The sequence below is a fragment of the Diabrotica virgifera genome, chromosome 1 (genome assembly GCF_917563875.1).
Source record: "Diabrotica virgifera virgifera chromosome 1, PGI_DIABVI_V3a".
NCBI classification, from domain to species: Eukaryota; Metazoa; Arthropoda; class Insecta; order Coleoptera; family Chrysomelidae; genus Diabrotica; species Diabrotica virgifera.
In genome coordinates this window covers 242,697,885-242,722,525 of record NC_065443.1, presented here as the reverse complement: position 1 = coordinate 242,722,525, position 24,641 = coordinate 242,697,885, and the positions used below count along the sequence as shown (strand labels likewise).

At 32.0% G+C, this 24,641-nt stretch overlaps 1 protein-coding gene across 3 annotated transcripts in view; it reads left to right on the top strand.

The window, feature by feature from the left end:
- LOC126883081 (calpain-9-like) overlaps nt 1-24,641 on the top strand; it is a 425,026-nt gene that overhangs the window by 171,440 nt on the left and 228,945 nt on the right. For all 3 annotated transcript variants that reach the window (XM_050648317.1, XM_050648311.1, XM_050648316.1), the window contains one exon: nt 9,101-9,241. In XM_050648317.1, coding sequence (XP_050504274.1) covers nt 9,101-9,241 — 141 coding nt within the window. The remainder of the gene's footprint in view (nt 1-9,100; nt 9,242-24,641) is intronic.

The window sequence follows — 24,641 nt, the reverse complement described above, 5'->3', positions numbered from 1 at the left end:
CCCAAAAATTAGAGGTTTGAAAATGTTTTACGCATTTATTTACATCAGAATATGAAAACATAACTCTTTAGAAGGAGACTGGATGTTTCACCAACTCTCTACGATTTTTTTTTAAGTTATAGCCTTCGACATTTGACCTCTTGGGATAAACAATTATCTAAGCTAAATATCTAAGCAACAAATTCGTTAATCTGGTTTTACAATTTTTTTTATGTTTGGAATTGAAAGATCTTCATTTTGAAGCTTTAAAAAATAAAAAAAATTATTTGTACAATATATAATGCAATTGTAAAAAATGGCCATTTTGGACTTTCGCAGGATGTTTTGCAATAACCATTAAACGAAATTAAACTTACCATAGCTCAAATTGTAGGTTTTTTAATTTGCTACAACTTTCTATTAAAAAGTTTTTCCTTAAAATCAAGATCCTAAGCTGCAAAATTAAAAATCTTTAAAAATTGCAAATTTAACAAATGAAAATCGCAATAAAAAAAAGCGCACAATATTTTTGGTTACATTTTAGTAGAAGTTATTCCTGGCATCGTCCTTTACAACACCTGATAGGTTTCAAAAATTCCTGAATTATATCCTGAAATCGACCTATTTTTCACCCACAGCCTGGGGTATTAATGTCTCTGCATTTTTCGAATAAGACTTTTATTGAGAACAAAGCCTCTCTGGTACAAACAGTATTTATGAACTCAAACTGGTTGGGGAAAATTTGACTTTCACAGAGTTTGTAAATTATATTTAGGAACAATTTTAGAAGATGAGCTCATGACACTTATCATACGGTATTCTTCGTATTTTTGGGCTCTTGGTTTTGCCTGTTCCATAGACCCTGTTAATTAACTTCTTCGTATAGTTCCCGGTATTTCTCTTTCAAATATTCGCAACAACTCCTCCTCTTGCATCGTCATTACCCATGTAAGTTTCTTATACGTAAGCGACGCAATTTACTGTCTAGGATATGCTGAAAATATTGCAACCATCGCCAGGGACAAAGGCTATAGCGGGATAAGATGGTAAAATCTGCACTCGGCTGGATTCTTAGTTGGGGTTGGGCAATCGAAAGTACATAATTCAAAAACCCCCTTACCAAATTTTTAGCTCCCTATGTGACCCCAGGTGTCCCCTATCGAAAAAAATGTGTTTTTTCGAAAAACATTTTTTTGGAGCGATATTTTGCTTTAAAAAATGTGAAAAAAATTGTGAATGTTCATTATTATACCCTAAATCCCACTGATTTTTTTCAGATTTTTGGATCAAAATTGACGCCAGAAAAATGTTTTGAAGTTTTCAAAAAATTTTTAGGTTATGTAGGTAATTTTTGGCTAGCTCGGACAAAAATTTTTTAGTGTATTTTTTTCCGTTCTTTTGAATGGCAGGGATAATTTTGCCATTTTCTCGCCGGAAATTACTCAAAATTCGAAAAAACCCATTTTTTTGGTTACCCCCCTCATATTTTTAGTGTTTACTGAGCGATCTTTTCTTTAAAAAATCTGAAAAAAATTATGAACATACATTGATGCCCAAAAATATACTATTTTTTTTTCAGATTTTTTGGATCAAAATTGAAAAATTTTGAATTTTTCAAAAAATTTTTAGGTTATGTAGGTAATTTTTGGCGAGCGCCGACATAATTTTTTTTAGTGTATTTTTTTCCGTTCTTTTGAATGGCTGGGATAGTTTTGCCATTTTCTCGCCGGAAATTGCTCAAAATTCGAAAAAACCCATTTTTTGGTTCCCCCCTCATATTTTTAGTGTTTACTGACCGATCTTTCCTTTAAAAAATCTGAAAAAAATTATGAACATACATTGATGCCCAAAAATATACTATTTTTTTTTCAGATTTTTTGGATCAAAATTGAAAAATTTTGAATTTTTCAAAAAAATTTTAGGTTATGTAGGTAGTTTTTGGCGAGTGCCGACATAATTTTTTTTAGTGTATTTTTTTCCGTTCTTTTGAATGGCTGGGATAGTTTTGCCATTTTCTCGCCGAAAATTGCTCAAAATTCGAAAAAACCCATTTTTTTGTTCCCCCCCTCATATTTTAAGTGTTTACTGAGCGATCTGTTCTTTAAAAAATCTGAAAAAAAATTATGAACATACATTGATGGCCAAAAACATACTGTTTTTTTTTTCAGATTTTTTGGATCAAAATTGAAAAATTTTGAATTTTTCAAAAAAAATTTAGGTTATGTAGGTAATTTTTAAAGAGCGCCGACATAATTTTTTTTAGTGTATTTTTTTCCGTTCTTTGGAATGGCAGGGATAGTTTTGCCATTTTCTCGCCGGAAATTACTCAAAATTCGATAAAACCCATTTTTTTGGTTACCCCCCTCATATTTTTAGTGTTTACTGAGCGATCTTTTCTTTAAAAAATCTGAAAAAAATTATGAACATACATTGATGCCCAAAAATATACTATTTTTTTTCAGATTTTTTGGATCAAAATTGAAAAATTTTGAATTTTTCAAAAAAAATTTAGGTTATGTAGGTAATTTTTAAAGAGCGCCGACATAATTTTTTTTAGTGTATTTTTTTCCGTTCTTCTGAATGGCTGGGATAGTTTTGCCATTTTCTCGCCGGAAATTGCTCAAAATTCGAAAAAACCCATTTTTTGGTTTTCCCCCCTCATATTTTTAGTGTTTACTGAGCGATATTTTCTTAAAATAATCTGAAAAAAATTATGAACATACATTGTTATGCCCAAAAACATACTGATTTTTTTTTAGATTTTTTGGATTAAAATTTTACTCAGGGAAATTTTTTGAATTTTTCAAAAAAAATCATTTATGTAAGCCATTTTTGACAGACTTCGAAATAATTTGTGTATTTTTTTTTCGTTCTTTTGAATAACTGGGTTAGATTTGCCATTTTCTCTCCGGGACTTCCTCACAATTCGAAAAGAGCCATTTCTTTGTGTCCCCCTATGTGTACACATAAACTCAATTGCATGTCAATAAATAACGATTTTTGATGTCAATAAATAACGATTTTCCGTTATTTTGAATAGCGTGATCAGGTTTTTTGAGAAGAGAAGGTAGCCATTTTGAGAAGAGAATATGCATAAAATACGACAACTCCCTTTGTTGATATTTTTCCTATGGTTTTAGTAGACAACCTTAACCCTTAACTATAGGTACATGGCTACCTTAATTACATTATGTATAGATCAATTCATAGATATTTCTTCGTCTTAGTTGTGTTTTCCGATTTCTCAATTGAAATTACCATATTAATATTACCTTTTGCGTATTTATTAATTAAGTTAAGGTAATTGAAAGTTAATTTTTTGATACGCTAGAGTACCTATTTTAAAAAATATATCAATATTAAAAATATTTAAATATATATATATATATATATATATATATATATATATATATATATATATATATATATATATAGACATTATTAATGTTATTAATAAGTAATTATAAGTAATTAATAAGTAATTAATAAGTAATTATTAAAAACGTTTTCACAGCATGAAATATGCCATACAGTTATAGGCAAACGTTTATTTTCAAGTTAATTTGATTTATTAATTTTACTTTTCAAAGGTGTAAAGTAAATAAAATTATTCGTTAAAAGTTACATTTTAACTAAACACTAAAGTTACTCGGTCAGTAAACACTAAAAATATGAGGGGGGAACCAAAAAATGAGTTTTTTCGAATTTTGAGCAATTTCCGGCGAGAAAATGGCAAAACTATCCCAGCCATTCAAAAGAACGAAAAGAAATACACTAAAAAAAATTATGTCGGCGCTCGCCAAAAATTACCTACATAACCTAAAATTTTTTTGAAAAATTCAAAATTTTTCAATTTTGATCCAAAAAATCTGAAAAAAAAAATAGTATATTTTTGGGCATCAATGTATGTTCATAATTTTTTTCAGATTTTTTAAAGAAAAGATCGCTCAGTAAACACTAAAAATATGAGGGGGGTAACCAAAAAAATGGGTTTTTTCGAATTTTGAGTAATTTCCGGCGAGAAAATGGCAAAACTATCCCTGCCATTCAAAAGAACGGAAAAAAATACACTAAAAAAAATTATGTCGGAGGTAGCCAAAAATTACCTACATAACCTAAAATTTTTTTGAGAAATTCAATAATTTTTTCTAGCCTCAATTTTGATCCAAAAAAATCTGATAAAAAAAACAGTATGTTTTTGGCCATCAATGTATGTTCATAATTTTTTATCAGATTTTTTAAAGAACAGATCGCTCAGTAAACACTAAAAATATGAGGGGGGGAACCAAAAAAATGGGTTTTTTCGAATTTTGAGCAATTTCCGGCGAGAAAATGGCAAAACTATTCCATCCATTCAAAAGAACGGAAAAATACACACTAAAAAAAATTATGTCGGACCCAGCCAAAAATTACCTACATAACCTAAAAATTATTTGAAAAATTCAAAATTTTTCAATTTTGATCCAAGAATCTGAAAAAAAAACCAGTATATTTTTGGGCATCAATGTATGTTCATAATTTTTTTCAGATTTTTTAAAGGAAAGATCGGTCAGTAAACACTAAAAATATGAGGGGGAAACCAAAAAATAGGTTTTTTCGAATTTTGAGCAATTTCCGGCGAGAAAATGGCAAGACTATCCCAACCATTCAAAAGAACGGAAAAAAATACACTAAAAAAAATTATGTCGGCGCTCGCCAAAAATTACCTACATAACCTAAAAATTTTTTGAAAAATTCAATATTTTTCAATTTTGATCCAAAAAATCTGAAAAAAAAATAGTATATTTTTGGGCCTCAATGTATGTTCATAATTTTTTTCAGATTTTTTAAAGGAAAGATCGCTCAGTAAACACTAAAAATATGAGGGGGGTAACCAAAAAAATGGGTTTTATCGAATTTTGAGTAATTTCCGGCGAGAAAATGGCAAAACTATCCCTGCCATTCAAAACAACGGAAAAAAATACACTAAAAAAAATTATGTCGGCGCTCTTTAAAAATTACCTACATAACCTAAATTTTTTTTGAAAAATTCAAAATTTTTCAATTTTGATCCAAAAAATCTGAAAAAAAAATAGTATATTTTTGGGCATCAATGTATGTTCATAATTTTTTTCAGATTTTTTAAAGAAAAGATCGCTCAGTAAACACTAAAAATATGAGGGGGGTAACCAAAAAAATGGGTTTTATCGAATTTTGAGTAATTTCCGGCGAGAAAATGGCAAAACTATCCCTGCCATTCAAAAGAACGGAAAAAAATACACTAAAAAAAATTATGTCGGAGGTAGTCAAAAATTACCTACATAACCTAAAATTTTTTTGAGAAATTGAATAATTTTTTCTAGCCTCAATTTTGATCCAAAAAATCTGATAAAAAAAAACAGTATGTTTTTGGCCATCAATGTATGTTCATAATTTTTTTTCAGATTTTTTAAAGAACAGATCGCTCAGTAAACACTTAAAATATGAGGGGGGGACAAAAAAAATGGGTCCAAAAAATCTGAAAAAAATCAGTGGGATTTAGGGTATAATAATGTACATTCACAATTTTTTTCACATTTTTTAAAGCAAAAAATCGCTCCAAAAAAATGTTTTTCGAAAAAACACATTTTTTTTCGATAGGGGACACCTGGTGTCACATACGGAGCTAAAAATTTGGTTAGGGGGTTTTTGAATTATGTAATTTCGATTGCCCAACCCCAACTAAGAATCCAGCCGAGTGCAGATTTTACCATCTTATCCCGCTATAGCCTTTGCCCAGGTAATGTCAATACCAATGCTCAAAAATCACAGATCATCAACTTTACAAAAAAGACGTATTACAAGGTGCAAGGGATATATTTCCCGGTAAGTATATCTAAGGAAGTTACAATTTTCCAGGAAATTACGACAATTCATCACTGCGTGAAAGAAATAGAAAGACAAAAAAGATCGGACTGTTCGATTTACATCTTCAAAGACAGCCAGAGAGTGCTGATGATACTTAATTTTGTAAGAGTCAATTCTAAGCTAGTATGGGATTGTGTGGGGATCCTAAATAAACTAGTTGACCGTAGCAAGGTACAATAGCCTGGTTACCTTGGCACGAGGGTCCAGTAACAAAAACGGCTAGAGGTAAGGAGAAAGCTCACAAATTTCTTGAGTTGTGGGACAATTCACCAGGACAAAGTCAGGCGAAACAGTTTATTATCGAACATTCGCCAAAATTTACGGCAGACCTAATAAGAAAAAACAGGAACACACTCAAAGCTATAGTAGGTCTGCTAACAATGCACTGTAAGCTGAATAGGCAGTTAATTCTATTGAGATTGGCAGATGATGACTTATGCAGATTCTGTCATACTGTGATATAGGGAAGAACAAACAGAACAGCACATTTTATGTCAGTGTGGCAGCCTAGCAAAAAATATGCGGTTCTTTCAATTAACTGTCAATACGGATTGACAGTATTGTCATTTCATTGGGTCCGTATTGACAGTTCATTGGGTTCTTTGCATTGGGCTAAAAAAGCCCATAAGAAGAGCTGCAAACGTGGAAGGCTCAGTTTCGAGGTTATTAGACCTTTTAAAAACGTTCAGGATAGAGAGTTTAATATTTTATAAAGTTTAAATTTTGCTGCATTTGACGTACCTATATCTAGCTTTTAACTGCCGAGGTTCTAGAAAAAAGTATATAGTAGCAATTAACCACGCATATTTACTTTTTTATTTCTTTGAAAGTATTGTTCTTTTTGACGCTTGAAAGCTTTAATTTTGATGTTAACTCATTTGTAAAATTTTCTGTATTCGTGTTCTCTATTTAAGTTTGCAATTGATTCACACTATATTCATTTATTGCTTCTTCGTTTGTTTCGTTTTTTTCCTCTCTTCTTTTTAATCGATATCCTTCAACATCGCTCCTAGTTCTCTTATTGTAGCTGCCAATTTACATTCTTCATCAAATCAATAATTTCGTTCTCGTTTGGATACCTCATCTAATATTTCTTCTTGAAGCGTGGTTTTTATAAACTCTCAGTTTGTGTTACGATCAGTGGAACCTGCCTGAGTTCTGGCGGGATCTCTTAGTTTACTATCTCAGCATATTTGAAATCTTCTTAAGACATCTCCAAATGTGCACACTTTAATTTTTCAACGGTATATTTATTTTTGGTTTAATTGTTTCTTACTTGGTTTATATGGTTAAAAGCCTTACCATGATCAAACTTTTTTAACTTATTTTGTGTGATAGACTTTGTGCCGTTATAGATGTTTTTTAAATAATTTTTGCAAACTTCCAATTAACTCTAGATGTTTATAATTTTACACACAACTTTTTCAAACTTAGAACAATTTTTTTTATAATCAAAACTGCATAATAAAATACAACTTCTTTTTCAATCATATATACATGGATCCCTCTATCTTCATAGTGGTATTTTGAAACTATTGACTATAGCTCTGAAGCCGAAAGGGCTCGCTAGGAATGAACTTTTACACACTTCAAAAATACTTTTCTTTCCTTGTCGTTCAGTTATTACTAAATTACTCATTCAGTTCCTCACCACAGACATACCCCAAAGATGTGCTGCGTTTGATGAGAACTGCAACATGTGGTTCAATCCTTCTAGATTCTATACTTCATCTAGACAGAACAGACGGAGTTATATATCTTCAAAATATGTACTTTGACTCACGCCCTTGTACACAATGTCGATAACACCAATACCGAATACCTTTTTATCGGTATTGTGTACAAGGGCGTGAATTAAGGTATTCTGAAGAAATATTGTGATTTATTCACTTGATTACTCCGTCTGTTTAGTAGACGGAGTATAGGATAGTTCCTGACCATTTTCAGTGTATTTCTTGTATTGCTGTTAAATCTAGATTTTACTTATCTCGAAGTTATTTCATCGCTTAAGAGGCTACATCAGACCGTCATTAATAATAATTCGAGAGATAGTAGTTGAACAGTTTTTCGAAAGTTCTGCAAACCTTTGGCAACAATGCGTCGGCAGTACATGACACTACCAAAAGACGAAGGCACATTATTCTGATAATCATAAATAGGCGCGCTAAATTTTGCCAACTCAGTCATGTAAGTTGGATTTCATAAGATAAAAAAGTTTATTTGAAGAACGTGTATTTGTTGTTCTTTTTAATGACGGTACAGACTCGTTTTTATAATATTTTATTTAATTATTGAGTAATTTCTACATACATTTCTCAAATTATGCTCTGTGTCGCCATTCTTCACTATATTACTCATATTATATATGTGCCAAATAACTCAACAAAATATTAAAAAGTAAACTAATCTAAAGACTGAAATAGTTTTTGTACACACTTATGAATACAGGTAAATAGGGAGAAGTGTACTTTTGAAGTGTGTAAATTAAATACTTCCTAGCTGAGCGCTTTCGGCTTATAAAGCCATCTTCAGAGCTATGCTACAATAAAAAGGTCTCTAATGAATAATTGATTTTGGAATTCAAAAGTTTAACTTACCTCAAAAGGTTCAAAATACCACTATGAGGAGAGATGGATCCCATGTATGATATAAAAATACTTCTATTCTTTATGCAGTTTTTTAATTGATGGAAAAAATTGGAAAAAAACCTTGTCTGCTTGTTGAAAGATGTTCAACCCAGTTATTGTTTTTGGTGGGAAAAGTTAAAAACATCTATTACAAGCACAAAGGACTTTCACACGAAAAATTACATTACATAAAACGAGTAAACTGCAATTTTGGAATGCGTTTTCCATCTTGATGACGAGCTGATGTAGTCTCTTAGGAATCAAAAGTTTTTTTGTTTTCCCGGTTGTCCGGTTTTTTATTTCAGTAGCTCTCGTAACATATTTTTTATTAGGTAGGGTTGGCGAACCTACGCTTAAGAGACCAGCAACTCCTCTTCTATCCCATGGGTAGGAATCTCTAGTGTCATCTACATTATTAATATGAACATGAGGATTAGTAGGCATTTATAGACAGCTTCTACTGGATATGAATAATATTACCAAGGCCCAGTCACTAGCCATTTACGTTACCCTGTTTCTCTCTCATCTGGGATTGGAACCGGCAATTCGCCTAAAAGGCCATTAAACATCTTATTTTATCAAGATAATCAATTTCTTTTATTTTTCAGTTTCAGGTTCTGGTGTTTTGGTGAATGGAAAGACGTATTTATTGATGATAAACTACCAACTTATAAAGGAAGGCTGGTTTATTTACATTGTGCAAATAATTCAGAGTTTTGGGCGGCTCTTTTAGAAAAAGCATACGCAAAGTAAGTATTTATGCACCTACTACTAAAATATTTTTATTCATAATTATTGGGTATTAATACATATAATGTATTTCTCATTTTAACATAATCCAAAAGCGATTTATTAACTCACACAGCACTGGCGAAGCGTCCATGTAACCACTGTTACCATTGGTAACAGTTAAAAATCTTGCAAATAAATATTTTATGACGATGAATAATTCTATTTACCAATAGAAATATATTATGTGGTAATAGTACCTAACTCAGTAAATAGCCAACTACTCGTAGACACGAAAATATTGGCGAGTTTATGTGACTCAGTTGCACTTTATTATACTGTGTTACCAGACTCATTTCTGGTTACAATAGTTATATACCCACGCTGGCGCTCGGGACCGGCTAGTGACTGAAAATTTTGAAGAAGCGCCGGCATACGCGCGCTGTGTATCAGTAGCGCTCTTACCACATTTAAAATTGGTGACAGTACCTATAGAAAGTGTGCGTGCAGTTAACCATGGATGAGTGTCGCTTCTTAATAGATCAACTACTTGAAAAGTAATTCTCCTTGTATAATTTTGAAGAAAAAAATGAGATTAAAAATGAAAGACCTATTTTAAATAATTTAAAAAAGGAATCAACCAAAGTACTTCGATATTTTAAATTTAGTTGGCACAGTGAAAATCCTTGGTTATATTATGGTTGCAAGAAAAATATACTGTATTGTTGGCCATGTCTTCTGGTTTCTACAGAAAAATGGGTGGACCAGGTTCACGATTTAAATAGTGTTAGATTTTTAAAAAGGAGACATGAACTTTCTCCGTTACCTACATGTAAGATGTATACCCAATTTGATTCAGTTTGGCAAAACAAAAATCAAAAGTTCTCAACCAAGCTTTTAAAGCAAATATTGCTAAACATAATGAGTTTGTTAAAAAAATAGATAGGTATATCCTTAGCACACTTATAATATATACTGTATGTTTTTGGGCCAAACAAGAACTAGCGTTTCGTGGTCCTTTTGAGTGCGACGACTCTGACAATCGAGGCAATTACAGGTAATTGTTAACATTAATTGCCAAAGAAGATCAAAAATTTTGTCAACATCTAGAAACATCTGTTTTTTTCGAGAGTTTCAAGTGATATTCAAAATGATATTATTGAAGCTACACTCACCGGCACAAAATTCCGCCACCCAAAATTTTTGATTAAGTTTGACAATTTATAACTTTATTATTTGCTCCGATTTTCAAGACTCTTGCACCAGTTTGTAGATACATGTATTCATATTGTTTGGTATTATTCCGGTAACAAAAAATTTTGCTTGCATGTCATTGTACAGGGGTGAAAGAAGGCGTTGTATTTTCTCCTAATTTTAAAAAATTCTGTGGAAAAATGGAATAGCTGATTTTGTTTCATAGTCCTGTCATATTTTCCCGGAGGTATCACCAACATTTTGTTTTTTGAATTATCCGAATATCTTTTTTCTTGTCAGAGCTGTACCATTTTTTGTAAATAAAAACACTGATTGACTCATACAATTGAGGTTGGATTGATAAGATTAGAATGGCCCGCATGCAGCCCAGATATCAATCATAATGAGCATTTATGGGATGAATAAAAAAAGCTATTTGCCATCATCCTAGGCCTCCAGAAAATTTGGTACAGTTATGGCCCTGGTAGAGGAATATATTCCCCAGGCAAGGAAAACACAACTTTATTAGATGCTAAACAGATTGCGAGCAGTCGTTGCTGCAAGAGGTGGACATAACCGCTATTGAATTGTTTTGTTTTTTTGTTGAATTTGTATTGTTTTGTTAATTTTAGTGCGTTTGATATTTTTAATTAAATAAACCTTCAAAGCAGTGTTTTTAATTACAGCTCTTACAAGAAAAGAGATATTCAGATAATTCAAAAAACAAGACCTTAGTGATACCTCCAGGATAATACAAAAGTAGTATGAAACAAAATCAGCCCTCCAATTTTTCCACAGAATTTTTTAAACTTAGGAGAAAAAACAACGCTTACATTCACCCCCGTATAATACCATATAAGCAAAAAATTTTTGTTACCGGAATAATAGCAATTGACATCAATATATGTACCTACAAACTCGTGCAAGAATCTTGAAAATCGAAGTACAAATAATAAAGTTTTAGATAGTCAAACTTAATCGAAAATTTTGGGTGGCGGAATTTTGTGCCGGTGAGTGTATATATACATTTAGCCATATTTATCTTCATTTTTTTAAATAAGATTTTTTGCATCTGGTTTTGGTAACACTTCAGAAAAAGTCACGCGTCGCCACTGTCACACAGTCTTCAGTGCCACTAGGTTGCTAGTGTGTATTGAACACAAAAATCTATTGCTAGCAGTTCTGCTTGAAAATTTATTTGAGTATCCATGCAGTGCTGGATTTACATACAGAGTGAGTTTTATGTATGGAAACACTCAATTATCTCGAAAACTGCTTGCACTATTTTTAAAACCTTTTTATATACTTGGGTTGGTTGGTGTCACGGACTCCGCAAATTTTGTAATCCATTTTAAAAATAGTTCTAGGCTACCTAGACACCTGAAATTTTCAGGATAGCTTAGAACTATCTAACAATGCAATATTTTATTGCTATTATACAGGGTGATTAATAATTAGTGGGGTGAAGCTCCGTAGATCCGTTATAGTAATATGTAGCGATAAAACTTAATAACAAAAATTGTAGCGAACTTTGAGCTTCACATTACAAAATTAGTTAGAATGTTACAAGATGTTCGATAACATAGTGGCAGACCAAACTTACGTTTTTTGAAATAGAACACCCTGTATTTTATATTATATTCGAAATCTTCGTAACTTTTCAATTACAAAAATATAAAGGTTTGGTATGTTATACGGGGTATTTACAAAGTTATAACCAATTTTATATGAAAATCGTAACAAGTTTAACTACCTGTATAAATAAAAGCAAGCACAAGGTCAATGGTTTACTGACGTCATATTTTTTTATTTATTGTCAAAATTTTCGTAAATCGTTGTTTTGCTAATTTTCTTTATATTGAATGAAGGGTGAGTCAAAACGCAAGTACATTATTTTCTCAGTACAGTAGAACGTCGATAATCCGGACGTCAAAAATCCGGACCGTCAATAATCCGGATTTGTATCTAGCAAAAATATCTGATTCTTTTAAAATAAATTAAGAACTTCGCTGCGAAAAACCAACTTTTACCGCATTTCAAAAATATTTTACACATTTTTTTACAGCCCAAATAGTGTTTGAATGTTTTTACTGTACATATGGTGCTATTATAAATTAATTACAATACAGTGTTTAAACATAAAAAAAAGTTTTGATTATTTTCACCTCTAGACACTTTACTGTACCTACAAGAGAAAATATAAATTTTTAAAACGTTTGTTGTAGTTTAATGGTCCCAATTAATCCGGATTATTGACGTTCTACTCTAATTTTAAATAGAACACCCTATATTTTATATCATTATCAAAAAGTACCATTACCATACTATAATTTTTGTATAACATTCCCTATGTGTAAATTTATCAGTTTTCGAGATATTTTCATTTTTTAGAGCAAAATTATTAACAATTACGGGTGTAAATCTTTCCAAATTTTAAGTAAGCCATGACTGAATAATTGTCTAAAACTTACAATTTACGATTACTGGTTATCAATCTGTAATCAAAGTTGGCTACAATTTTTGTTATTAACTTTTATTACTATCTGTTACTTATAACGGATCTACAAAGCTTTACCCCACTGACCAATTACACTGTATGGGTAAATCGACTTTTTTTTAATTTCATACTATTTTAAAAATTTGACTAATGCAATGATATTTTGAAGTACGTTAATAAATCGATATCTACAAATTGATGGTGCCTCAGTGGCATTAGACTGCAGATCGAGAGGTCCCCAGTTGGAAACCGGCTGTTGCGTATCTTTTTTTAATTGTTTTAATAACTAAATAAAAGTTTATATTTAAAATTATAATATACCATTTTAAACAACCGTGGTATTATAAAAAATACTATTTTATACTAGAGTAATTTTTGGAATCATAATAATTATAAATAACAGTTAATACACCTACTAAAAATTCATATTTTATAAGTTAATTATTCTTTCCAAACATGTTGTGTCCTTTATGTACAATAACAAAACCGTGATATTATAAAAAGTACTTTTTTATTAGAGTGTAATTTTTGGAATTTTAAGCATGTTATCGATAAATCGTTTATCGTTAAATTATTTTATGTTCTTTCCTATAAATAATAAAAAGGTTTTATTATAAAAAAGTTCTTTTTTATAAAAGTGTAATTATTATAGATTTTGGTAGGTAGGGGTTTTCTAATGCGTTCGATATTATATTGCTAACTACATTGTTGTCAGATCTTCTGTTTTTCTGCAAATCTAATGAACTTTCTTATTTCAAATGGAACACCCTATATACTTTTTGCGTTTTGAAGTCTTTAAGAAATGCTGATTATTTTTCATATTATATTCCCTATACCTAAATGCCACAATTTCTAAGTTATTGCTACATTTATTAAAAAAAAAATTTTTAATTTAAACAAATTATAAAAATCAATTTTCTCGGCCCAGGTGGATATTATTTTAGGTTCTTTGGATCATTGGGAACAAAAAAAGTCTTTTGTAATTGTTCTCTAAAGTTAATCGTTTTCGAGTAATCAACAATTTAAAACTGAAAAAAATCGAATAATGACGATATTTAAGGTTCTAAAACAAAAGTAAAAAATATAATTTTTGAAATTATAAAGTACCTAAATTCAAGCGCAACTCTTCTTCTGATAGCTTGCCATAATATTTTTTGTCTCTTTTTATTCTAAAACATTGATTTTTAATTTTTAATGAAGTGCATATGAGAGGAAGGGCGATCCTGCATTAACATTTCAAATTACAATATTTTAAAATGAAACAATCTCAAATTACTTATCGGTATCTGATAAAATAAGGCTTGAGGTTGAATTTGGGTACATGGCAGTTTCAAAAATAAAATTGTTTATCTGTGTTCTTAAACCTTGAAAATCGTCATTATTCGATTTTTTTCAGTTTTAAATTGTTTATAACTCAAAAACGATTAATTTTATAGAAAAATTATAAAAGATCTTTTTTGTTCCCCATGATCCAAACAACCTAAAATAGTGTTTACCCGGGTCAAAAAAATTGATTTTTATAATTTGTTTAATTTTTTTTTTTTTAATAAATGTTAACTCCGAAATTATGGTATTTAGGTATAGGGAATATAACATGAAAAATTATCAGTGTTGTTTAGGGACTTCAAACACACAAAAAATATACAGGGTGTTCCATTTGAAATAAGAAAGTTCATTAGATTTCCAAAAAAAACCCGAAAAATATGACAACAATGTAATTAGCACTATAATATCGACCGCATTAGAAAACCCGTACCTACCAAAATCTATAAAAATCCTGTAAGACGTTTTTGAGATAATTGAGTGTTTCCATACATAAAACTCACTCTGAATGGGCCCAATGGAGTATAGCCCAGGGCGGCAGAATTCAGGAGGCGGCAAATTTTGGTAAAAACATTACATTATTCGTAATATTTATTAGTTTCATTTCACATTATAAAAATTACAACTCAATTCATTATCATCCAGAATTTCATTTTTTCCCGTTTCCTTTTTATTATTTAAATTTGTATTTAAATAATTACAAAATAATAAATTGCAGATGACCTAAATCCCAAATCTAAGTATTATTAAAATCAGAGTCAAGTTATTGTATTGTAGTTCCTAAATATATCTTCTTTAATTTGATTGTTCTTAATCCAACATAAATTTTTCAACTTTCTTTTCATGAATGTTGTGACATCTCATATAGTAAAAACAATAATAGCCCAATAAATGACCGTTTTGGAGTGTAATTTTCAGGAGCAACTCCGAATTGCATGAAAATTTGGATTTAGGTTCTACTTACCCTCCACTTCAAAGTTGAATTTGTGCCGTTGGTTGCTTTTACTCGAGGGGTGAGATTTACCCCTTCTCGGGGGGTGAAAAACGCGTGTTTAAAATAAGACCGGAAATGGATAAATTGACTTATTTTAAGCACCTTTTGTTCTATAAAGTTTTTTACGTAAGTCAATACTTTTCGAGTTGTTCGCGATTTAAAATGTTGATTTTTTGACAAAAAAACTACGTTTTCAGACCGTTTTTCCCAAATAACTCAAAAAGTAAATACTTTATCGAAAAAAATATTTTTAGCAAAAGTGTAGCCTATAAAAAAATGAAAAAAATGGTGTACCAGTAAAGTCTACAAATTGAGTAGAAGCAAAGTTGTAGCTCATGAAAAATACGTTCTTATTCGTCTAATTCCAAATCGAATAATTCAACGCGAAATCACCCAAGAAAGAAGCGTTTTTCGGGAAAACCTTATTAACATTTTTAAAGTATCAAAAAAAAGATTATTATTTGTTTTTTACAAAAGTTTACAGCATCAAAAATAAACGAGTTACACTGAAAAAAAAAGTTGGTCACTTTTTTTGGTAAAAAAAATCGTGAAAACCTCCCTCTATTTAGCACCCTAAATGAAATTAATCGTTTGGCTTTACCATCTATTTTAACTGTATGTGTATTGTTTATATGATATGTAAGTTTGATTGGTTTGAAGTGCTTATTATTGAAAACATTTGGTTTTATGTTAAAAAAAGTTTTCTAAAAATTTTTGAAAAATTCCATTTTTTCAAAATAACTTAAAAAGTATTAGTGATAAGAAAAATCTTTAAGAGTAAAAAATGTAGGTTTTGCTATTATAAATATGCCAGTTTCATTTTGTTTCTCCGTAAGACAAAAATTGGTTAAGATATGGCTGTTCAAAATTTGCATACACTCGTGATTAGTGACCGATTAAAGCTTTCTCAATTATAACCCTTTCAAAAATAAACACTTTAAACCGGTGAGACTGACAGATCATATAAAAAATAGATAGGTAAGTAAATTGTTTGTAAAGCGGTAGCGATTAATTTCATTTGGGGAGCTAAACACGGCGAGATTTTCATTTTTTCCAAAAAAAAGAGGGCCAACTTTATTTTAACCGTAACTCGCTTATTTTTAATGCTAAAACTTGTGTTACCAATTAAAACAAAGCTTTTTATAAACACTTTAAAAAAGTTTAAATGGGGTTTTCCCGAAAAGTGCTTAATTTTTCGGCGATTTCACCTTGAAATATTCGATTTGGAATTAGACGAATAAGAACGTATTTTTCATGAGCTACAACTTTGTTTTTATTTGATTGATAGACTTTACTGATACACCATTTTTTTGGGTTTTTTATAAACTACACTTTTGCTAAGGATATTTTTTTCGATAAAATATTTACTTTTTGAGTTATTTTCGAAAAACCGTCTGAAAACGTAGTTTTTTGTCGAAAAATCAACATTTTCAATGGCAAATAACTCGAAAAGTATTGACTTACGTAAAAAACTCTATAGAACAAAAGTTGCTTAAAATTAGTCAATTTATCCATTTCCGGTCTTATATTGAACGTATGTTTTTTCACCCACGAGAAGGGGTGACTGTCACCCCCCAAGTAAAAGCAACCAACGGCACAATTTTAACTTTGAAGTGGAGGGTAAGTAGAACCTAAATCCAAATTTTCATGCAATTCGGAGTTGCCCCTGAAAATTACACGGTATCGCCGAATTTCCCGTTCATTTACTGGGCTATAACTGCAACTATGAGAAGCGTAACTATAATGTTCACAATGTAACTTCAATGTTGACAATTATTCTACCTGACGTCGGCGTCAACCCACCGCAGTACCAAGGTAAGCCACCATGGTTGGAGGGGAGCAAATTGGGAATAGTCCAGTAGCGGCAAATCTTCAAATCCGCCTCTGTATCCATGGAGTACAAAAGATTAAAATGGGATATAAGCAGTGGCGTAGCTGAAAGGCCCGCAAGGCGGGGGCCCCGACGTTAGGAGGGGCCCCTTAAAGCGTTCAAGCTTAATACTTCTTCTTCTTCTTCTTTAGGTGCCGTGTCTGTAGTCAGACGTTGGCCGTCATCATGTTTACAATTTCCTGAAATCTCTCTCTATCGGCTGCTACGCTAAATAATTCTTCTACTGTGCAGCCACACCATTGTCTAATATTACGCAGCCATGAAAGTTTCTTTCGACCAATCCATCTCTTTCCCTCCACTTTTCCTTGTATTATAAGGCGAAGCAGATGGTATTTAGATCCTCTAATTATATGACCGAAGTATTCTGTTTTTCTCCTCTTTATGATGCTTATGAGCAGACGTTCCGAATTCATCATTTGAAGAACATCTTCACTGGAAGTGTGCGAAACCCACGATATCTTTAGGATTCGTCGATAACAGCACAATTCGAATGCTTCTATTTTGTTTAGCATTGTGGTTTTTAACGTCCATGTCTCACAACCATACAATAGGATAGACCACACATAACATTTCAGCACCTTCTTTCGAATATTCATCGAATATTTTCCTTGTATTATAAGGCGAAGCAGATGGTATTTAGATCCTCTAATTATATGGCCGAAGTATTCTGTTTTTCTCCTCTTTATGATGCTTATGAGCAGACGTTCCGAATTCATCATTTGAAGAACATCTTCATTGGAAGTGTGCGAAACCCACGATATCTTTAGGATTCGTCGATAACACCACAATTCGAATGCTTCTATTTTGTTTAGCATTGTGGTTTTTAACGTCCATGTCTCACAACCATACAATAGGATAGACCACACATAACATTTCAGCACCTTCTTTCGAATATTCATTGACAGGTTTCTATTACATAAAACTGGTTTCCAGTTCATAAAAGCCTTCCGTGATACTTCGATCCTAGTTATTATCTCTTCATCAGAGTCACAATTTACATTTAACCAGCTGCCAAGGTACTTGAAATGATTTACCCGTTCTAACCCCTCTCCATCAAGAGAAAGCTGACCTTGATCTATATTAATCTTTCCAACTGCCATCCACTTTGTTTTTGAAATGTTGATTTTAAGGCCTCTCCGATAGCTTGCTTCACTGACTAGATTTAGTAGTGTCTGAAGATCTTGTAAATTTTCAGCAAGAATGGCTGTATCGTCAGCGTATCTAATATGGTTGATTACTTCTCCGCCTAGCCTTACTCCCTCTTGTCTGTCATCCAAAGCCTCCCTAAAGATTTCTTCAGAGTACAGATTAAAAAGGGTGGGTGATAAAACGCAACCTTGTCGTACTCCACGTTTTATCGGCAGTTTTTCAGTGCGACTGTCTCCAATTTGGATAGAGGCTACTTAATTGTAATATAAGTATTTCAGCAGTCTTATATCGTAGTGGTCAATTCCTGCTGCCTGCAGGCAATCGAAAAGTGTATCATGTTGCACTCAGTCGAATGCCTTCTCGAAGTCGATGAAACAAACATAAACGTTCTTTCGGAATTCACAACTTTTTTGTAATAGAACGCGCATACAAAATAGTGCTTCTCTAGTTCCTAGACCATTTCTAAATCCAAATTGCTTATTACCCATTCTAGTTTCGCACAGAAGGAATACTCGGTTTTGTATAATACGTAAAAGTATCTTAAGTGTGTGACTCATCAAACTGATTAGTCTAAAATCGCTGCATTTGGTGGGCCTGCTTTTCTTTGGTAATGTTATAAACAGTGACTCCAACCAATCATCTGGTATTTTTCCTTCGTTGTAAATTTTGTTAAAGAAAGTAGTCAAGTAGGTAATGTTTTCCTCATCCAAAAGTTTAAGTAGCTCAACAGGGATTTGATCTGGTCCAGGTGCTTTATTGTTTTTGGCTTGTTGTATTGCTTTTATGACTTCTGACTTCAGTATACTGGGACCTCTGTCTAATTGGTTGTCACAGGTAGTATTTGGAGCATTTTCTCGAGAAGCATCGTCAAAAAGGTCACTGATGTGTCTCTCCCATTCTTTGCACTGTTGTTCGTGATCACAAATTTTTCCGTCTGCGGTTTTAAGTACGTGAGCATTTTTCTGTTTTCTAATTCCGGAAGTTTCTTGTGGAGGTTGAAACTGTCATGCTTTTTTTTGGAGCTCTTCTATTTCTTTACATGAATTCTCGAGCCAGGATTCTTTGGCCTGTTTAATTTTTCCTTTTATGAGTTTGTTAATTTCACGGTATTTGATAATATTTCTATTTTTGTATTTTCGTCGAACTTCCATCAAGTCTAGAATTTCTTGGTTCATCCATTCATTTTTTGCCAACATTGTAGGTGTTTTTAAAGATTCCCTTACGTCCTCTAAAATCGAGTTTTGAATATCGTACCAACATTCGTTAATAGTTCTGTTTTCGTTTGGTATATTTGATATTCTCTGCATTTTACTATTTATCTGCTGTGCTATGTGTTCGCGCGTTTGGGTGTTTTTAAGGGGGTCGAGATATATCTTACTAGGCTTAGTTGGCTTTGTTAGTTTCTTTAATTTAATTTGTATTTTGGAGCAGAGTAAATTATGATTTGAGTTTATGTCGGCGCCGGGGTAAGTTCTTACATCTTTAATATTGTTCCGAAATCGATGGTTTATTAGGATGTAGTCTATTTGATTCCGTACTATTTTACCTTGATGTCCATCTTGAGGGGATTTCCACGTGTAGAGACGCCTTTCTGGAAGTTGAAACCAGGTATTTGTAATGACGAAGTCGTTTTCTTGACAGAATTGTATTAGACGCTCACCTCTTTGATTTCTCTCTCCCAAGCCGAACTTTCCGGTGATGTTTTGTGTCATCTTTTGTCCAACTTTAGCGTTAAAGTATCCCATAATTATTGTTGTTTCGTGTTTCTTTGTTGTTTTTAGCACTTCTTCTAGTAGAATTCTTCCATTTTCTGCTCATCTGCATCTGAAGTGGGAGCATAAACTTGGATGATATTTATATTTACAGGTTTAGCATTCAGCTGTATTAAAATTACTCTGTCTGACATTGGGATGAAGTTAGTCACATATTTACTAATATGCTGTTTCATAATTATTGCTACTCCGTTTCGATGCATATGGTCTTGATTTCCAGAAAAATAAACGGCGTATCCGTGTGCTATGAAATTCCCTGTATTTGGCCATCTTGTTTCACATACCCCCATGATAGTAATGTTTAGTCTGTCCATTTCAGAGAGTAGATTTCTCAGCTTACCGGCTTCATATAAAGTTGTTACATTCCATGTAGCTATTTTATACGGATTCTTCATTTTCATCTTATGTCTGGTGATGTTTTGCTCACAGGGATTTCGCTGGCTAGCGACCTGGGAAGCCCTGTGGTTTAATTTTGTATTTCTTCCCCTGCCGGATCTTGAGTTCCGCAGCCCATGATCAGTAATGTTATTCGTTTCACTAATTGATTTCATGATAACTTTACTAGGGATTATAATGGGGTGGTTTCCCGTTGCCTTCCCCATCGCAGTGTTTTAGCCGTATCAATCTAATATAGTAATTGTCGCCTAAAAGTGTCCGTATTAAACTGTTCCGAAACTTTTTCTCCACCTTAACACAGTAATGAAAATGCTGCTTCCCATTTCCATGTAATAGATTTTATACTAACCCTAAAATCCGGGGTCGCCACTTCCGCCATCCTCGCCGTACCGAAGGCTTCCCTCTCCGCCGTGGCTGCCGTTGTAGTCTTCATCCGTAACCCTGGACAAGGGACCCTAAGCAGGTACTAGTTTCCCGGGCCCAGAAACACCTGGAATCTGTGGGGGGCAGGGATTGATTCAGTTTCCCTGATAGGACTATCCAAGGAGTTCCTACCCACTACCCTTAACACTTTCTAATACTTTCTCTTAATACTTCTACTTTCTTTAAATTGGGGACCAAAACATATTTTCCTAACAAGCATTAAAATAGGGAATTTGGAAGGAAGTAATGAAGCGGGTAATTGACGTAACTCTTACTCTTTCTGTGAATCCCAAAACGGTAATTTTTGTCGATGGTTCTTTTACTAGCTAAATATGATCCTGTTTTAGCTAAATTAATCGATTAAAACAATAACAATAACTTAAACATTACTTGAGTCCTAAAATACAAAACGAAGTTATAAATTTGCTGGCTTAAGAAACTGAAAACAAAGTGAATAATTTAATTAAAAAAAGTTGTTTTTATTCAATAATTCTTGATACCACTCAAGATATTTCCAAAGACGATCAGCTTAGTTTTATTTTCCGGTATGTAAAAATAACTTGCGATGAAAATAATTTACACTCCAAGCAGAAGTTGTTTTTGGGATTTATTCGTATATTAGAACAAAGTGCAGAAGGTCCTGTAAATGAAATTTTAAAATTTATATTATCAAAGCACCTTTCCGTACACAACTGCAGAGGAAAGAGGTATGATGGGGCAAGCGTTATGAGTGGTGTATATTCAGGCGTACAAAGGCGCATAACTGACATTGAAAAAAAAACAGTTTCCTATATTCATTGTGCATCCCATAATCTGAACCTAATGTTGAATGACGCCGTTGCTGGTGTACAGGAGTTGTTTTTTTTTACAATATAATGAAGAGATTATAAAATATGTCTTTTTTGTGCAAGTAATAAAAGATGGTATGTACTATGTACTATTATGACTTTGGATTCATCGCATTTGACAACAAGAAAGGTTATGTGAAACCCGGTGGTCATCCAGACATGATGCTGTTATAGCTTTGCGTCGAGGTTTCCGACAAGTAATGAAATCTTTAACGAAAATTTCACTGTTATCAAAAAACTATGAAAAATTAGAAGCTAATGCATTATTAGAGCATTTGAATAATTTTGAATTTACCGTTAACATTACTATTCAATCTGAAATACTTAACTTTATTCATCTAACATCAAAACTTCTGCAATCTGAAACGGCACAGTTAACGGTCCTTCAACTTTTTGAAAAAACTCGTGATAATCTTCGAGAAATGAGAAATTCGTTTTCCGAAATTTTATCAGAAGGAGCAGGAATACCAGAATAGTGGGGATTGTGAAATTTACGAAGAGCTCAGCTACAACGAAAAAATAACTTAAAGCAAAAAAAGTTTTGAAGTTAATGTTTTCAATGTAAATTTATATACAGTTATGAGCGTGCTACTAACTGGCAAAATAGCTCAAAAGATGGAAAACATATTAAATTATGAGATAAAAAGAAATAAAACTAGTAGAGTTGTTAAATTTAGCGATAGTAACATACAAATTGACATTATATTGATTGTTTCCCGCCTTCAGACGTATCAGACGAGTACGTCAATTAAAATACATATTAATTATTAATTAATTAATTAAATACATATTAATTAAATATCGCGGTGTGCAAGTACTTGGAAGGGAAACGAGAAACGACCGTGCGCGAGTTGCGGAGAAATATTGCAACTATCTTAAATAATTCATATTGTCAATTGAAATTTTCAAATTGACGTATCTTTCATACCTTCTGTCATTGAAGCAGAAAAATTATATATTGCTCCACAATATTGATATGATATGCAATTATTATATAAAGGTAAATTTAATTAATTGTATTTTGCTTGCAGTACTGCATTTTAATAACTAATTTTATTTACTACATACAATTGTTCACGTTTTCATAACATAACCTGAATCTAATTTTTTCTTCTTACTATTTTTTTGGACTATGGCCTTGACAATTATCCAGTAACCAGGACTAATATAATTGGCCAATATAATTAAAAGTGCGAATAAAAGTACAGAGCGTAGAAATAGGGGTCGCTTTGCCGAACTTGCACGGTCCCAGCTAAAGGTGGGAAACAATCAATATAATGTCAATCTATAAGTTACTGTCGCTAAATTTAACACCTCCACTAGGTTCATCTCTTTTTATCTCACAACTTAATATGTTTTCCATTTTTTGCGTTATTTTGCCGGTTATTAGTGTGCCCATCACTGTATAGTATTGCAACAGCTTAATAATAGTTTTGTCGGATTAAGAAACATGAAGGTATACTTTGAGACAAAAAGTTTTCATGTCTATTCCCAAAAAATCAATGAACACTAATTGATGAAGACTTGTTAAAAAGGCCAAATATTGTCATTTACATATACACTAAGCACCAAAATTAACGCACCACCTTAAAAATTGGACATTTTTGATGTCTTATATTTCCTAAACATGTTATCCGATTTTAGTGATTTTTTTAATATGTTATAGCTTTATTCTTCAAAAATATCGATATAATAATATTGTTGCTAAACAGATAAATGTCATTGTATACCGGGTGTAACAATGATAGTGTGTTTTTTCCTCAAAGTTTGGAACACCCTGTGGAATATTCTGGCGTATATAAAATATTGAAATTAAAACTCAACTGTAGCCTTATGCTTTCCTAACATTATGCTTTTTGATTCATTAGCTTATGTTGGACAATAAAAAAGTTAGGCACTTTAACAACTAGCCATGTTCTTCATCAATACAGGGTGTTTCTAAATAAGTACGACAAACTTTAAGGGGCAATTCTGCATAAAAAATAATGACCATTTGCTTTATAAACATATGTCCGCAAATGCTTCGTTTCCGAGATACGGGATGTTGAATTTTTTCTTACAAACTGACGATTTATTTATTGCTCTAAAACCGGATGAGATATGCAAATGAAATTTGGTAGGTTTCAAGAGGTAGTTATTGCGCATTTTTTGACATACAATTAAGAATTTTATATTCACCATTGGCGTGCATACGTGTTATATTACCTGTAATATTACCTGGGTAATAAAGTCTTCAGAGACAGTAAGAAAGTCTTCATCTTGGTTAAAGTTTATGGATTATAATTAAAATTATACTTAAAAAATACAAATAATATTGGTTTTTCTACAACCACTATTCAAAATGCACTTTTTCTACAACCACTATTCAAAGTGCACTTTTCTGCACGGTTTTATGTTAGCAAACTTGATATTTTCTCACAGTATAAGATATTTGACATTAGTGTGCAGAAAAGTGACGTTTCTGTGCCGCAAAGTGACGTTTCTGTGCCGCAAAGTTCCTTTCTGCACAGTTGACTACCTCATTCTGAGTAACGTTATATTCTGTTTACATTCGTGGACTACCGCATTCTGAGTAACGTTATATTCTGTTTACATCCGTGGTTAAACTTTAGACAAATATATAACCTATAAGACAATTATTATATTTAACTATAGCATAGAAACTAAATTATGGATGTTACAACTGTTTTATTTACAATTTTATTCTTATTAAACATTTAATAATTATCAAATAACCAATAAGGATTTAGCAACCTGTGCAAGAGACGTCGAATGAAGTAGGTTTTGTGTAAATCCGTGACTGCATAAATATAATGTCAATAATGTGTAATAATTGTTTAAATTTAAACAAATTAAGGCAGTGCATTAATTTTTTAACTGATTTCTGTGCAATTTATTTAGGTATAAGGAATTTAAATTGATTAGTAGGTATT